This window comes from Nyctibius grandis, chromosome 5, assembly GCF_013368605.1.
Source record: "Nyctibius grandis isolate bNycGra1 chromosome 5, bNycGra1.pri, whole genome shotgun sequence".
In the NCBI taxonomy this organism is placed as follows: Eukaryota; Metazoa; Chordata; class Aves; order Nyctibiiformes; family Nyctibiidae; genus Nyctibius; species Nyctibius grandis.
Window position 1 is genome coordinate 54,789,802 of NC_090662.1, and position 17,355 is coordinate 54,807,156.

Here is a 17,355-nt window from a genome sequence, read left to right on the forward strand (position 1 = left end):
TACTTTATCTCGAAGTTGCTGTATTAGTGTAAGTGGTAGTGCCCAGAACTAGTTAAAAAATGGAAACAATTCAAATAGGAGAACGACAGACTTGGGCTTTAGTCCCTCCTGCAATAACTAGAAGTTTTGAAAATATGTAGAGGGTTGAAATAATTAAGTACGGAAAGCATAGCAAGATATTAAATCTGAATTTTGGTAAAAATCCCAGGTTCGCTAAAAAAAAGCAAACAAGGAAGTACTTCAGACAACTATTAGTGCACAGCATAGAATCCAACAGGGATAACTAAGTAAAACCATCATATTGTGACACATGTGAGGAACTGACTAATGTAACAAAGCCATTACAAATAGGGTGAGGCGGAAATTCTGCTCTAACACGAGAATGCTGTGATCCATTTAGGTCTTCAGAGTCCTCTTGGACCCATAATAAAAAAATTTCTCCCAGAACAAAGAAGAGTAAATAAAACAAAACTGTTATTTCAAAGCTTTTTGTACAGATCAATAGGCAACGAAATAGACATGAAAAGGTTTATTTTTCAGTTTTCAGATACCTGAAGTTTCAACCACGTTGCTATGAAAAAGAAAGCTGTGCACAAAGAGCCATACCATCCACCAATTCATTTTCCATGTTCTTAAATTCCGTGACTGACAAATGACTACATCTCAGAATAGCTTTTTTGTGTCTTCTAAAAACTGCTTGTAACAAAATCATTCTCCTAATTCCAGGGATTCAGCAATTTTGCTGTTTTACTTGGAGATGCAAAACGAAGTACTGAACTTGATTTGGAAAGTTCATTTTAAGCTAAATTAGTACCAAAGCAGCAGAACATTTTATGGCATAATCGAGCATGCATATCAGCAGTTTATGGAATCAGTCTCTTTTTTCAGCAACAAGAAAGTTTCAAAGAAATCAGTAAATTTGTCACTGATCCTGTTTCAAGTCTTTGCCCACAAGCATTGAAGTGACTGGGTGCATAGAAGCTCTATGCTCCAGAAATGTCTGGACAGCAAGATCTCGATACTTGTCAATACTGTAAACATCTCTGTAAAAGCAAAGGAAAAAAAAAAAAAAAGCACCATTACAAAAAAATCTATGAAGACAGTAAAATGGGGGTTTTTCTCAAGGTTTTCCTTTTCCCTTGAAAGCCTCACATTAAGATGCATACTGGAAGACTAAGCTTTCTTATGTCAAAAAAAGTCGGCAAGTGAAAAGCAACTCCGAAGATAAGCTTGTTCACAGCATACAGAAAATTCTATATTATATCACTTTGTACATGTATTTCTGGTATGCTTCAATGTCAAGTGTTACACATTCTGTTATACTAAAAATGCCAACAGCATGAGCTCCTACAATTTGGAGATTACTTTTACCTGAACAAGGGTCGAGTAAACTTCATCCTGCCCTGATCAGTTGCCATTTTTAGAGCCAGAGGAACAGCTTCCTCCCACTTGGACTTGATGCAGAGGCGTAGCCATCTGAAAAAGAAAAAAAAAAAAGAAAAAAAAAAGCGAATTCACACTTTGATTTTCATTTGCTGTGTTTAGTCATCTTATGATTCTGTTCCCATCAACACTCTGGGCAGTGCCGTGTCATCATGGGAATGAGATTCTAGATAAGTTCAACAAAAAATATTTAGTGTCTGACTAGCATGTTACGAAACTGGGCTTTTCTATAAAATAGGAAAAAATTTTTTCAAAGTTTCTCCAGAATAGCCTGATCATTTTCTGCAGCTATGTATTTCTTTTATATTACAGTAGTGTCCAGTTGCATCACTCAGAATTAGAGGTGAATTATATAGCACTTGTCACATTTGACCAAGTGATTAAAAAAAATAACAAAAAACCCAAACAAAATGTCACCAGCAACTGGCATGTGCTTGTTTTGCTTTAAAAACAAGAAGAAATTGATCTTGTTACAAGAAGTAGGAACTATACTGTATGTTTATAATATTTAGTTTTGTTAATAAGAAGCAAAGAACTCTTAGTTAAGGCAGAATAACTGTCACTATTGCAAACCTATACAAGTACATAACAGTAGCAAAATATGCAATACTTCAAGGTTTTTGTAAAGATTACTCATGTCCTCAACAATACCTTTTTCTAACAAGTGTCATGTGTAAATACAAACCAGAAGAAATTAGGATGGCACTAGAATCCAGCCATTTAGCTAGAAGCATTTCCTACTAGTTTAGAAACTTCCTTTGATATTTACTTTTTTTTTTTGATGAGACAAAAGCTTTGTGATAGTGAGCATTAAAATGTGAAAAAGAATTTCAAAGCTGTGTTTAAAAAACCCACTGGCACATCAGCAGAAGAACTGATGAGGTAAGTCCAGAAGACTTGTTCCCGACTAGATTTTTTTGAAAGATTTTTCAAGCGTGTTTGAGTCACAGAGAGGCTCACTATTGCATGATCCAACACCAACCCCAAAACAAAAGTGATCAGGTCATCAGGTTCCTTTGCTAGCATGACAGATGAAAATAAAGCACAGCACTGCTCACCTTCCAGTTCTTCTACTAGACTGTATTTACCCAATTCATAAGTAACAGAATACCACTCCTAGTAAGCATGCTTGCACATGCACTTACAAAAAAACCCACAACAACAACAAGCCCTGCACCAGTTCTATACAACAGTATGTCTCAGACCACTTATGAAGCAGGACAGTTTGTTTTATGAAAGCATTTATGATTAGAAAAATGCCCATCCTAGAACAAACCTGAATCTTATTTCAGAATTGTTTATAGCATTGAAGTCATACACTTGCTGCATCCGTTGGACATGTGACACTGGAAGAGGAGCCTGAAAAAGGAAATGGCATAGTCAGAATAAGCCAGAGGCACACTTCAAGCCACGTACGTCAAAAATAAACAGGTTCATTCAAGAAGATTGCTGCTACAAAGGAATTAAAAGCTTGCCGTGAGAAATACTTGTATTTTTTCCTTTCACCTTCTCATAGTATTAAGGAAGGGGCAAGGAACAAACATTTGCAAATTCCCACACCTAGTACTACTAGAATATTCAAAACGAAGTATTTTCATTCTGTTTTACTTACAGCTATTTGCTATAACATCAAATACAGACAAATACAAGCACCTTACAGCTTTGTTTTTACCTTTCAATCCAAAATACTCTATATGTTGCTCGTTAGCTGAAGAGCCAGGCATACTCAGGGAGGCATGGCTGAAGGTTTTCGTAACTATGTATAGTGAGAGTGGATTATTTTAGCAAAACTTAAAAGAAAATGGACAATTTAATTCCAAAGCACAGTTGGGCTTCTGTGCCTGCTTTGTGATACCAGAATCAAGTTACCCCAGGTGTGCATTTACCTCCAGAAGCAACAGTGCCAGGAACTCAATCAACTGATGAGATGACATTTCCTTCAGGTCTGCTGAGGTGAATGAGCCCAAATCACTCTCTTTTGCCTAAAAGAGAATGGTCACTTAAGTTTTTAATAGGTATTGCATAGTACAATCAGGTGTAATTTTTTGTTTGGACATCTGCATTTACTATTGAGCCATTCCACATAAAAAAAAATATACTGATTTGTATTTGTGCAGGATGTTACAAGAAGGGGAAGGGAGGGACTTAAGCTACTGTCTGATGTTTGGTATTCTTCACTTCAATTTTCACTTGTTTTCTCTCCACTGTCTTTCTGTTAAAGTTAAGTGAAAAATCACATACTTTTTCTATAAAAAGTAACATTGAAAAGAAGAAAGTTAAAGATAACATACAGGTACAGTGAAAAGCCAGAGAGCTAACAAAAGGAAGGTATGCTGAATTCTCTACTAGTTGTATGAGTTTTATGGTTAAAATCATGAGAGAATTGCATGGTATTACTCATTATGATTTATGTATTTCAGGTTTTTTTATGAGAAATGCATACTAGTTCCAGTATAATGTACAGTAATTATTGCTAATACAGTATAACGAGTAATGTAGAGAAACCTTGGCATTTGTTTTTAAATCAAGCCATAATATCATGGTTTCAAAAAGTACGTTACTACGTACAAACAACAAAGCTGGCTGTGTGTGTCCCTTGTTAAAATACGTGCTGTGCTTCACGTACAGAAGTCATAGCATATCCACAGACTCTGTGATGAAAGGCTAGTCCACGAAAGGCAAAATCCCTGACAGCCATCTATCACCATAAATACATTCTCTCTCAGCAAATGATAGATTTCAGAAAAGAATGGCTCACTTTGTAGAAAGAAAACTAGCTTTTCAAGATACAGACACCTCAGTGTTCTTTAACCACTCACTTTGATCCATCTTTGGCTCAAGGCAACACAAGCATTTGCTAGTGTCATATCATACCTGTCAAATATTAAAAACAGAGGATCACACTCCGGAAACACAAAAAGCTCCTATAATATTTTTACAAGAACGCTTAGAAATTATTTTCAAATGGCTCCATATTTGTTCGTTGTAGGCTCCAACTCAATATTGCAACACAATTTACAAAAGATCTGTTATAATGAAATGTATTTCAGTTTTAGTCAGAAGCACTTTTTGCATAGGTGACACTATCCCTTGACCCCATACACTCCCTAAAATGAACAATACTTCTGAGAATATATGCTCATATGTCTACTATAGCTTATAGCTGAAAAGGGAGTATTGTAACAAGCTATCAGAAAAAATAATCTTTCCTGGCAACTTTCAAAGCAAGATGAAATTCCACCAGAATAAAATATTGAAAATATTACAAGTGACGTTTTTTCCTCCTATATACACATATATCCATTTCTACATACTACTAGGGCATTTTCTAATAAAACGTTTGTGGGAAGACTTTCACCCTGTTTACAAACTGCTTCATGACCATTTGGAAAATCATGCGCGATCTGGAGAAGGAAAAGATTAACTATAGAAGAGCGCAGCTTACGTAGGCTTCACTGGTGGCATTCCTGGAGCATGAAACCATGAGTTCCAATCAACTTTATCAAGAACATCTACCTACAAAGCAACACAAACTCTTAATCAATGTTAAATGCTATTTTTAGAGAAAGCATACTCTATGAATATTAGTTTCAATCTTTTGTTTGTTTGGTTTTGTGTTTTGTTTTTTGTTTTTTTTTTTTTCTTGTTGTGTTTTGTTTTTTTTTGTTTGGGGTTTTTTTGGTGTTTTTTTTTGGTTTTTTTTTAAAAAAAAAAAAAAAAACAAAACACACCCCTCCAATTAACCTGGAGAATTCTATACAGACTACTTCAAAACAAAATATTCCCTCCTAGGAAAACAAAAAAAAAACCCAAAACAAACAAAATGCATCATAATGCAAACCCATCTTTGTAAGATGCCAGACTACATCATATTAAGATCCTGAGATAAAGAAGAAAAAGATAAAGAACTGGTCCTTAAAGAAGGTAATTCCTGAGCTATGCCATAGTTTCACATAATTAAAAGTTCTCAAGCAATTTGTTTTAAATACTACCCAACCTTATCCTCGAAGTAGGAGTACAAGAACTTCTTCCAGTCCTCGGTTACTATGCTCTTATAAGCAAACTGCTGAACGTAAGCCTTCAAGAAGCCAATGAAGACATCTAACAGTTAAAAAACAGAATGTTTCAGTGTTTGAAATTAAAACGGGGAAAAAAAATATATAAAGTCTGACTAACACTTACCTGGTCCTCCAAGAAGTTGTTCAAGGTAAAAAAGCAAAGCAAAGCCTTTCTCATACGGAACAGATGAATAGGCAACATCAGGATCTACTTCATTCAGATTAGGGACGAGGTTAGTTAGAGGATTTTTCTCTCCAAAAGTATTTATCTGTGACAAAGACACAAGAAAATATATTCATCTAGGAAAACTAGTGCTCTTGCAAATCACTACTAATCCTATTTATAAAGGTAGAATCCATCCAAAACTAAGATGGCCTCATTTCAAAGCATTCTTTCTCATTCTTTTTCCTGAAGTTCCGAATCTGCACAAAACAGTTTACTAAACTTTTGTCTCATTTTGTTTTATCAGTGTCTGATCGCGTATCAAACAGAAAGATGTTAGGATCAATCACCCTGTGCTCCAGCTGTCTCAAAGCAGTTAATTACTGTCATGTCTGTCATAATCATGAGCACCTAATAAACTATCTATACTTACCCATTCATTAACAAACTATTTAAGCTACTTGATTTAAATGGGTGGTATAAAATATAGAATACAATGAGGAAATATTCATAGTAAACCAGGTAAACTGCATCACCAAACTGAATGAGAGGGCTGGAAATATCACAGGCTGGAAATTAGAAAGCTAGAGTTTAACTATGCTACCTAAACACACAACTAAACAACACTCCTAGACAGTAACAGATTAGGAATATGCTCAATTATAATGCAGTACACAGGAAAAAAGAAATCAGTTACTTGCATGAAGTATTGGAAATTCTGATTGCCATGCTTGCAGATAATTTTGACAAGCTTTCAGCTGCTTACCAGTATGCTAACAGGTAATACTGCAATTTAGCTGTACCCAGAACAACCAAGAGAGCCTGTAAAGATGTTCAACCTTACTGAACAGCTTAAAACAGTTCAAAAAGCTTTATCTAATCTGAGTATATTAAGCTACTACCTTGGGAAGAGATCATATACCCTGGAATCAAAGTTGCTCATCCTCTAATAAGAAAGTGTTTGGAAAGCTGACTAGACAAGTCTTATTTGTGGGAAACACATGAAATCAGCTTTATTTTACTTAGACATGTGCTTAAACATACAGTTATCATAACTTCAAAAGTATTTACCGTATTCTGCAGTTCCCTCCAACCTCCTAGGGCTAGAAAGTGTCTGAACTGCTCACCAAACAATCGACCAGCAATTCTGCGTTCCAGGTATACAGTATGTCCCTCATTCAGCCTGAAAGTACATTGATAAAGTCAGCAGTGGTAGGATAGCAAAATGCATTTAGTTGGTCTCTTTACAGATTAATTTAAAAATATGATTTGCATTGCACTGAACATCACACCTACCAAAAATGCTCCCACGTTTTGTTTGTTACCAAGTTTCCTGTCCCAGCTGTGAGAGATTTCATGAGCAATAACCTAAACACAGAAAACAATGACAGATCTACCGTTTAGACTCCTCTGGAAACTGAATGTCAAATCCCAACAGAAAGACAAAATCCTCATGCAATGTCATTTACTGCACTACATCCCCCAAGTCAGTTAGCATTCACAGCTCTGTAAACTTATCCACATCAATTTTATTTAGAGGACTAACACTACCCTACCGAATCTTTTTCGGAAATAATTTTGAATGTCCAGCCTGCAAGTCATAGAGCCACACTGATCAACAAAAATAATTCCTCTGGTAGCACAGTGTAGGTGCTTGTTTACGAAATCACATTTCAGAATACTGGATCCATGTCAAGTAACGGACAAGTACTACTTTCCCACTTAAGCAACTGCTGCAGTGCTGGTATGTTCTAAAATATCAAACAGGAAGAAAACAGTCACCTCTAGAAGGATGATGATTCATGATATATTAAAAAGTATCCACGTCAAATATCTCAGTATTCTTGGGATAAGACAATCATTTTTTTTAGCAGCATATCAGTCTAGTAGAAAGACATATGAGATAAAACAGCATCTAGAGTACTCAACTTCCCAGGAAAAACAGATTTACTCAAACTGTACTCATGATTCCCACTTCAAAAGAAAACTGTATACAATGTGAGTTCTAGTGCACAGACAGACACATAGAGGAAGAAGTTCCTACAAACAATTTCAATGAGATCAATTCAGCTGTGTTTTTTAAACATATCTATCCCATATACATACAGGCATCCATGTTATTTTCATCTGTTCAGTATACAAAATAGATATGTCTCCAGTTTTCTAGAGTTTACTTAGAACTAAAACTCACTTTTCAAGATTTTTTGAGTTACTGCCTTAACTTTTAATTCCCCAAATGAACAAGAGACCAAGTTTTCAGATATCTATTACAAAGGAAGTTCAGATACAACTTCAAGAGTGTTCTACTTGAAGACATGAACCTATTTTGCACTTACGCTTGATAGAGAACGATCACCTGCCTAAAAAAAAAAAAAAAAAAAGGCAGTTGTCAGTTCAAGTAAACCTCAAAATATACAGTTACATATATTGCAGTTTCATGTAGGATCCCTAACTCCAAAGGAGGCAGGAACATTTACAGGTCTTTCTAGGGGGAAGATTAATCCAATTTGTGGATTAATATCCATCACTTGATAGATAAGCAAGCCCTAAGGAAAAGCTGACTTTTATCAGTGTTACACTTACCAACAGTGTTGGAGTTACAAAAGTAAGACAAGGATTCTCCATACCACCGTAAGGAAAAGAAGGTGGTAAGACTAACAAATCATACTGCCCCCATACATAGGGTCCAGCTAAATCTTCTGCGGTTTTCAGCATAGCTTCAGCCTGAAACAAAAATTCACATCAGTTTCTAACATGACTTCTGACAACAAACACTGAACAAGAAATAAGCTATTGATCCCACACTTTGTCTTTCACCTTGGCATGTCCCACATGCAAAATGAGTGCAAGACTGTATCAATATTTGTGTTCAGTAGTAGTTTTGTGTTGTGATAAAAGTACGGCATTTTTTCGGGTAGGAGGTAGAGAAAGAAGGGCTACAGCTGAACAAAACACTTAACTACAGTTTGTTCCTTTTCCAATACCACGCAAAACAGTTAGTTTACAAAACAGTTTTTGTTAATTACCCACCTCAGCAAATTCATAGGCCGATTTATCCACTAGCTCCTTTTCAGCCCACACCAGTGTCCTTGGGCCAATCTTTCTGTTGAAAGTAAAAATGCCACTAAGGTGCTATGAACTGGAAATAGTTCTCTGGGAAACTAATTCAGAGAGCATATGTTTAACTGTGCTCATGAGTAACCCCCATTGCTGAAGAAACTCATTAGAGAGCCTTCCTCTCTTTCTCGTCTCCACTGCTAAAGTAACACTAGAAAAAGCTTTAGAAAACAAAACAAACCACACACATCCACTGTTCAGGACAAATAAGTAGGAAGCACATTTACAGATTTTAGAATGCTGTGAAGCTCTAATATAAAGCATTATTATGGGCTAGATTAACACATCCTTGTACAGATGAGCAATGAGGCTGAAGCTATCATTTTCTGCCTTTTGTACATGACAAGGCTTATCTGTTTTGGAAAAAGATACTATACCCTGAGCTAGAAAAAGCCCTTAGTGGTTCCAATCAATTCCAAACTCTTCAAGGTATTTCTTTAACTTATGGCAAAAGTATATTCTGTAGAAAAAAAATGATGCAAGAGTGAATCAAGATACCTGCAGTTTGATACAAATAAACAGGTCCATTGAACCTCTAAGACCTTTTAAAACCAGAAACAAGACCAAGAAACAAAAAAGAGATAACTCTGAAGATTTATTATGATAATTAATATTTATACTTTGTGCAGATTCACTCACCTGCTTTCTAAAGCTCCAACTACTAAAGCAATCAAGTAGGAAGGTATGGGAACCTAATGGAGAACATGAGAAAAAAAGAAATCTTATTTACAATGCGAGATATCAACACCACTGATTCAGTCAAAGAAAAACAAACGTATGTAAACAAAGAAATGTGCACATTTCCTTCATAGTTTCCTGCCCTATGTTATAAAGGCATTGTTTTCTTTTCTCCCCAAATGAGAGAGAAACTTTATCTACAAGAGACTCCTACAAGAGAGAGACTCCTTTATCTACAAGAAGTACTTGATGGTTCACGCAAAGACCACAAAATTGTAAGTATCACCTCTGTTTGAAAAAAATCTGCATATATAAGAGCACACAAAAATGCCACTGGTTTGGTTATCATTCAAAAGAAAGTCAGTTTTCCATATTCATTCCAGTTTCATTAAATTTTATGGAAGGGGAAGTTAAGAGATACTGCTCAAATAAAGGGCAGCTGTATCACACAGAAAGATGCAGGAAGACCTTTAATGAATTCAAGTAAACAAGAATATTTATGGATACAAAAGATTCAGCAAAATCAAAATATATATATTTGATTTCCATGTTTGGAACTAAAATAAATTCTAAATATTTGTTATTTTAATGAAAAAAAAAAAATCAAAAACTACTTTATAGAGAAAAGCTTTCTCCCAGTGCTCTGGAAACAAAAGGGGATAATACAGCCATCCCTGTAAAAGTTCCATTTTATCTGACTAAACAATGTTAAATAAGAAAGATTTTATATCATAATTACTTGGAGACAAAATTTCAGAAAATTCTATTCCAGCATTTATTATCCCCAAACCATTTCAATATCATTTATTAAAATACCCATATCATCATATGTGTTTTCATTTTACATATTAATCCACAGAATATATTTGTGAAAAGATTTAAGTCCATTGACTTGCGGTATAGACAAGTTACTAAAACATTGTCAATATATCCCCACATTTTAATGCCCAATTTGCTAATCTGAAATTTTGAAATTACTTCAAATCTCAATGGTTGTTGGTTTATAAATTCATTTTTACAGAGGCTGTTCTCCACTGCACTTCTTACCAGTCTGACCACATGGGAGCAAAAAAAGTAGTTTTAGGTAAGCTCTTCACACATACCTACCCAAGAGTTTGATGCATTTCTCTCTTTCATCTAATGAAACACATGCCTTTTCTAACAAATCAGTCTCATGGTTTTGTATGTTAGCTAATGCATATGTCTTTTTTAATGCATTTGTCTTTTTTCATCTATATCTTCTGTGTTTAATGCATTCGATTTTTGTTTAATGAAACACATGTGTTTTCTAACAAATTAATCTAATGGTCTTCTATATTAGAAGGTGTAGTATAACTTCAATTAGACTAAATGTTATTCCTTGCACAGGTCCAGCAAACTTATCAACAGTGTATTTCCAGATAACATACAACATAGAAGCCTCATGGGCTAGACTGACAGTGGCAAATGTTTTGGCTCCACAGAGAAGGCAGAACACTGCATATTGAAGAGCTCACGGACAAAGTGACAATTTTTTTCTCTCTCTCTCCCCTCTTGACTCTCTCAGGTTTCATGTAGCAGCCAAATCAACCCAACGGCTGCTGCAGTTCAGAGTAGGTTCCTCTCCTCTCTCCCCTAGTCACACAATTCCGTCCCTCCTTGCACTCATTCAGTCCCTCAGCAGCCCAGATCAGCTTACTAAAACATTTTTTTTTAAACTTATGTTAATTTTTGTCTGCTTGTTCAGCAAAATGAACTAGGCTCACCAACAGATCCCATAAACATCAGAACTGTAACCCAAAAAGCTGTGAGAACAAAAAAGCCAGGAGAGTAAATTGAGACTGCCACTTTAAGAGCAGTAGAATCATTAAACTAGCTGCACCACTTAATAAAACTTCATCCTGAGAGCGGTAATCTTTAATTAGCTGGAGATACTTTCCATAAAAGCCAAAGTTTTCACCTTTAAAAAAAATCTCTGTTGTCAGAATTTACCTAACTTCGTTAAAAATTGGTTCCAATGCTCACCTTCACTGCTAAGATCTTGGTAAGCTTAAAATTTGCAGGATCTGTTTTCTAAAACTCACTCCCATGTTATTCAACTCCATGTATTATTTCCCAAGAATCAGTGCAGATAGAAAGGGTTTTGACAGTACTAGCTTTAAGTATACTAAACATTTTCAAAACTTGAATTTGGCTTTTCTGGGATGCCAAAACGACAAGGAAACATCACCAGCACCTACTGGTTGACGAGTTGGAGATTCGTAACAGCCCATATTTCTATAGTGGAAAAGATCTATCGCAAGTCACATGATTTATCAATGACATAAAAATCATATCTGAAGTGATTGCGAACTGCACGAGTCCGGAATAAGACCTTAGGCATCTGTTTACCAGCCTGTAGCACTTACGTTCTGACTGAAACGGTATATCTTCCGACTGCAGTCCTCTGGGTCAGGCATCTCTCCATCACGATTAGCACTCATAAGAGCCACCAACTCCTTAGGAACGGATATCTGAAAGGTTACCCGACTATGAGGAACTCAGCTGGCCCACAGGATTATAGCATATACTCGAAGCAGCAATAGCAAAAAGGGTAGCCCAAATTTGTTCTGTTGTTAAGTCCTCTCCATCAAATAGAATACAAGGCATATAGAAAATTTTGTCTTAAAGGCTGGCAATATTTAACTAACCAAAAGGACTACCTTTGACAGAAGTTAAAAGTTTCACTTTCTTCAGACTACAGAATTGTAATGTCACACTGCACATCTTGTTTTGTGCTTCCTTAAAACAATCGGACTACTTTTGCCAGGACTGCAAAGATCCCCTAACTATGTACCAGAATATATTACTTAAAGCATATATAAGTCATTTCAAGTATTTTTACTCTACAGCACTCTTTGTCATCTTACTGTCAGCTTCTCCTGATTTAAGAACATACTTCTTTCCTATTACAGCACTTTTTTTTCTTTTTTTCTTTTAGAAATAAAGATACATGTGAATGAAAAAAAAGAGATGATATATATAAAAGAAAACGGTAAAGATAGAGAAGTGCCACAGGGAAGATAAGCAAGTTTTGGCTCTAACATTAAGCTAAAAGTCAATATTCTCTGTTTGTACTTTAGGCCATATATCAGCAGCTACAAAAAAAAATATTTCACCTATTGAGTAGTTGTCTTTAGTTAGACATGACTTCTGTTCACCTACCTCTGCATAGTATGTTAGTTTGACAGCAGGTGTGTCTTGGCATGGAAGGATGGCTCTGCAGTGGTTAGCCTGGAGAGAGAAAAAGTAAAAATAAAAAAGTTAAAGCATAACAATCTTTCTAATGCAGAGGTCTAGAAATAAATCAAACTAATATATTATATTGGAAATCTACACAGCTCGTCCAGAGAATTTATTATCTACAAACCAACACTTCCTATCACTTATAGCTTATACTAGTTTTCATAGTTAAGGGTTTTCTACAAGAAGTAACGGTAGGTAAGACAGATCAATAGCCACATATATTGATTGCAAAGGACTGCATGTTCTTCATCAAGAATACTGGAAAGGGTAAAGCAGTTCCGGAATTATTAAATTGCAAACATATAATAAAATCTCAGCAGTATCCTGACTTATTAAGTGTTTTCATTTAGGACCTTTAACACACACAATTAGAAGTTATGGGCTACTGCACTTTCCCGTACTTGCCTTCCTCCCCAACTCTTTGCAAGCCAGCGGAAATTACAGTGGTATGTAAACAACAAGTTTTAAAAAAAAGTTAATCCACTCAACCTGACACTGGCTGAAGAGAAATGGGTGTTTTTTTCCAGAAGTTTGCTCTGGAGAAAACCATTGGAGAGCTGAAGACTTTGGAGAACTTTCAAAAGAGATTTCGACAATTGCTTCTTGTCCCCTGTGAAACAAAGAATATAGTCAGACTGTTTCGACACAACTCTCCATCAGTACTGAAATTGCTCTACAAAGATTGCTGGAAAACAGGTCTGCAGCACTGTCTCAAAAGCATAAAAAAAAAAAAAGAACAAGTAGCATATTCAAAAGCAACCTTTTCCCTTTCAATTACGATAGTAAAAATTAGCTGGTTCATTTCAATTTTAATGTCCCAAGACACTTCTATTATTGTTTTTACTAACCAGAAACTTTCCCTCTCGTCTCTTCAAGGAGAGCACAGACTTTCTTTAAATCATGTGGACCAGACACATGCATATAGTTCTGTCACATCTATCTATCATTGTACACATAAGCATAAAAAAACACTGCAATAAGCAAACAAAAAAAGTGTATAAAGTCTGTATAAGAACATACATGCTTTAATAACATAGGATTTGTGTAAATAAAAAAAATTGGATTTTGCAACTGATGTTATGTTCTGTAAGTATGATCCTTAAGCAGAAAAAAAAAATACTGAAAACAGAAATTACTAGAAAACAGTATTAACAGTAGGGTTAACAAGAAAAAAAATACTCAAATTTTATTCAGATTTTCAGAACTGGTGTAAAGTAAAAACTAACAGCTCTGTGCAAGACAGGTACCAGCATGCTAACAAGAGAACACACACAAACCTGACACATACCTACTCTTTTTAAAAAATAAGATATCAAAACCATCACTGACAGCAAAAGCACACAGAAGTACTTGCTTCTGTTATCTGTAAGTTCCAGGTTATACAAGCAACTCTCTGGAATTAACAATCCAACCATAAATCAGAACAAACTTCAACTAATCAGAGGAACTGGCTACTAGATAAGCTGACCAGGTATACATATCTGGTTTATAACCAGTATTCCAAAGTACATAGTTGACAAGAAAAGAGACAATGATTTGTATTACCATAAGGCACATTGCTTACTGAACAGTCAGACTTTCAGCTGTAATTCCTACCCTTTCCGATCACTGTTTTATTGAGATTTACACCTCATACAAGATTATAAATGCTTACGATTCGCTACCTATAACTCCCTCTTTGTAGCTTTTTTTCTTACAAGGAAATCTAGTAATAAAAAAAAAAGCTGAAAGTCAAACAGAAACAGGCCTATGTTTCTGCTGTGGTCTGTTTGTTCAAGTACTTCATTTGTTCAGTTTCCTATCAGATCATAAGCATTTCCCTGTAAGGAACAGCTATTTTATGACATTCCTTTCTCTTCCACATTATGTGTGTTTCTAAATTGCAGTGATTCAGAGAACAAGAACAAAAAAATAGTAGAAACCAGACATGAGTTTGTAGAGGTAGCAACCAGTTTTGAGAACAAAACAGTAAGAAGCAACTTAGCATACAATTTTATTCAAACAAGGGAACCTCCTTATACAATCACAGCTTTCAGCTTTGGTATGTGAGATACCATGGAGTTACAACATACAAACCAAACTGCCAAAAAAATTTGTATTGTAATTTGGCAACAACTTTTTAATTCATGCAATATAAGAAGTAGATTATGGTTAGTTCGTTCTTCATTACACTGCCAAAACTCAAGTTCCAGTTTTTATGGACATGGACTTAGTGTAGTCAATACAATAAAACCTTTATTACTTGAAAACATGTTTGTATATAATCATAGTTGTAACCTGCAGTTCTACAGAAATGCAGGATCAGCCCTCGTATAAAAGAAAGAAAAACAGGGCCTGTAACTCCATATGTGCCATACTGTAGCAATTCTGAACATGACAGAATTCAGGTAGGTGAAGCAGAAAGAATATTACTGTCTATGCTCCAAGTCATTTTGTATACTATATAAGATGGGGAAATGGGTACAAAGACTTCCAAAGTTTTAGGTGTCTAATGAAAGCCAAATATTAAATTCATCTACAAGATCATATACCAAATAAAAGCAATACCCTAATCGACAAGTCCCTCTGCAAGCTTTACACAACGACCCTACAGGCAGACAAGCAGCTTATACAGGGCATTCTGGAAACCACTTAAAGGAACAGGCAAAATCGTGTACCTTCTTAGTTCAAAAGGAAACGTGATTTCCAGGGGGGTCCCCTTGAAACTGTGCTTTTCTCCAAACACAAATTTTGCATCCTGTCCATTTACAGTCACTTTAAATACCTGTACGTCTTTTGAATCCAAGACCTGTAATGAAGCAAATATTACATACTTGTTGAATAGCGTAATAATTAACACAGCCATCATCAAATCTTAAACACAAGTGTCTCTGAAGAAACAAGTATTTATGCTAAGAACAGAAAAATTGAGTAACTATGTTGAGTACCGGGAACCAGTACAGCAGCACCAAACTTACAAAAGTGGAGGGGAAAGATGAAGAAAACCAGCTTCTGACCGTGAAAGTGGAAACAGTAGTTTACTAAGTAAACTACAAAGGTAAAAGACTTCACAGGGCTACTATGAAATAAGGAGAACGATAGAAACATCCCTGCCAAGGCTTCCATCCTGTGACTGGCTGCTATGAATCAAGACTTTCATGCAACAGAAGATGAATTAAATGATGCAGCATCCCCACGTGCAGCATGAGTAAAGTTTTGGTCTTTATTATTAGCAGGACAGATTTTTTTTTCCTAAAAAATAAGCGCCAATCACAAAAGGATTTCACGTAGCTAGCAGAAAAATCCCACAAAACCAAAGCTTCACTTCGCATATAAAGCTAAAGAGGTTTATACGTTTATTTGTGTAGCTAACAGAGAAAGTAGCTCGCACAATAAACCACACGCGTGAAAGCGCCACGCACGCAGATTTCCAACGGTTTATTCCCACCTTGTCGGCAACGGGCTCTTCGCCATTTTAAGGGGAAAAAACCTATTTCTACCCTTCCCTTGCACAACGCGCCGGCTCCAGGCGCGACAAGCGCGAAGCCTGGGCTGCCCGGGGGCAGCAGGGGTGGCGGGCACGCTCGGGCCGCAGGCGAGCCCGACCGGCGCGGAGGCTCCAGCCGAGCAGGCGGCAGGGGCGGAAGATCCCGAGAGGGCGAGCGGGCCGCCAACGGCGGCTGCGGCGGGAGGGAAGGAAGGACCGGGATGACGGCCGAGTGGAAGGACGAGGGAGACAGCTGAGGGGAGGCGACGCCGGGGTGGGAGGCGGAAAGAGCGGGGGCGCGCCGAGCCCAGCCGCTCCCCTCACACGGGGGCTCCGGGTTCGCCCCTCAGGAGCCGCGGGCAGCCCGGGGGTCGCGCCTCCACCCCGCCGCGCCGCACCCCGCCGTTACCAGGCAACGCAGCGCCTCCCGCTCGGCGCGCGCGGTGAAGACCGCCGTGCCCCGCAGCGCCCGCGCGCCGAAGTCCACGCGGCAGCGCAGGTAGAGGTGCCGCGTGCGGCAGCAGGAGAGCGAGGCGAAGGAGGTCGGGTCCGCCGCTGCCGCCATCGCCCACGTGCTGCTCGTCTGCTGCCGCGCGGCCGCGGGCAACGCCGCCGCCGCCCTGCCCACCGCCGCAATCGCCCCGCCCACCGCGGGGAGGGGTGGGGGGCGGCCCGCGGGCCGGCCCCTGGGAGGCGTAGTTCCGCCCTCCGCGGGAAGGGCGAAGGCGGCGCGCGGGGAACTACGAGCCCCGTGGTGCGTTGCGGGAGGCGGCGGCGCGGGGCGCGCCGGGAAGCCCTGTTGGCCGCGAGAGGCCGGGGCTAAGCGTCGCCGGGTTGTGAGGCTGCAGCAACCATCTGGTGGCCGCGGGGGAAGTAATAACTGTGCAGTTCCTCGTTAGTATAGTGGTAAGTATCCCCGCCTGTCACGCGGGAGACCGGGGTTCGATTCCCCGACGGGGAGGTGTAAAATTTTTTCTTTTTTATCCCGCCTCCCCGATGTGCCCCCGAGACCCAAAGCAGCTCTTTTCAAGATCAAAGCTGCTGCCAGACAGGCGTTGGGAGAGTACCGCGACTGTAAAACAGGAAGAACAGAGGAAAAACACAGCCAGGGCCTGGCTGCCTACCTGCTGCAGGCCTGGGGCCGCTGCAGGGATTTACCAGCTCAG

General features: G+C 38.1%; 1 protein-coding gene and 1 non-coding gene across 2 annotated transcripts; one reads left to right on the forward strand and one right to left on the reverse strand.

The window, feature by feature from the left end:
* Nucleotides 1–533: 533 nt before the first annotated feature.
* On the reverse strand, nt 534–16,804 carry LTA4H (leukotriene A4 hydrolase). The gene is given in 20 exon segments (XM_068401214.1): nt 534–1,043; nt 1,372–1,476; nt 2,720–2,802; nt 3,330–3,425; nt 4,263–4,317; nt 4,889–4,959; nt 5,441–5,544; nt 5,626–5,770; nt 6,736–6,847; nt 6,961–7,001; nt 7,003–7,032; nt 8,001–8,024; nt 8,248–8,388; nt 8,695–8,767; nt 9,421–9,473; nt 11,847–11,951; nt 12,643–12,711; nt 13,213–13,333; nt 15,381–15,511; nt 16,599–16,804. Coding segments are annotated over 20 exon segments (1,836 nt in total). The 5' UTR covers nt 16,755–16,804; the 3' UTR covers nt 534–922.
* A 274-nt stretch (nt 16,805–17,078) lies between these two features.
* Nucleotides 17,079–17,150, forward strand: TRNAD-GUC (transfer RNA aspartic acid (anticodon GUC)). The gene has a single exon. It is a non-coding gene; the product is annotated as a tRNA-Asp (tRNA).
* Nucleotides 17,151–17,355: the final 205 nt, after the last annotated feature.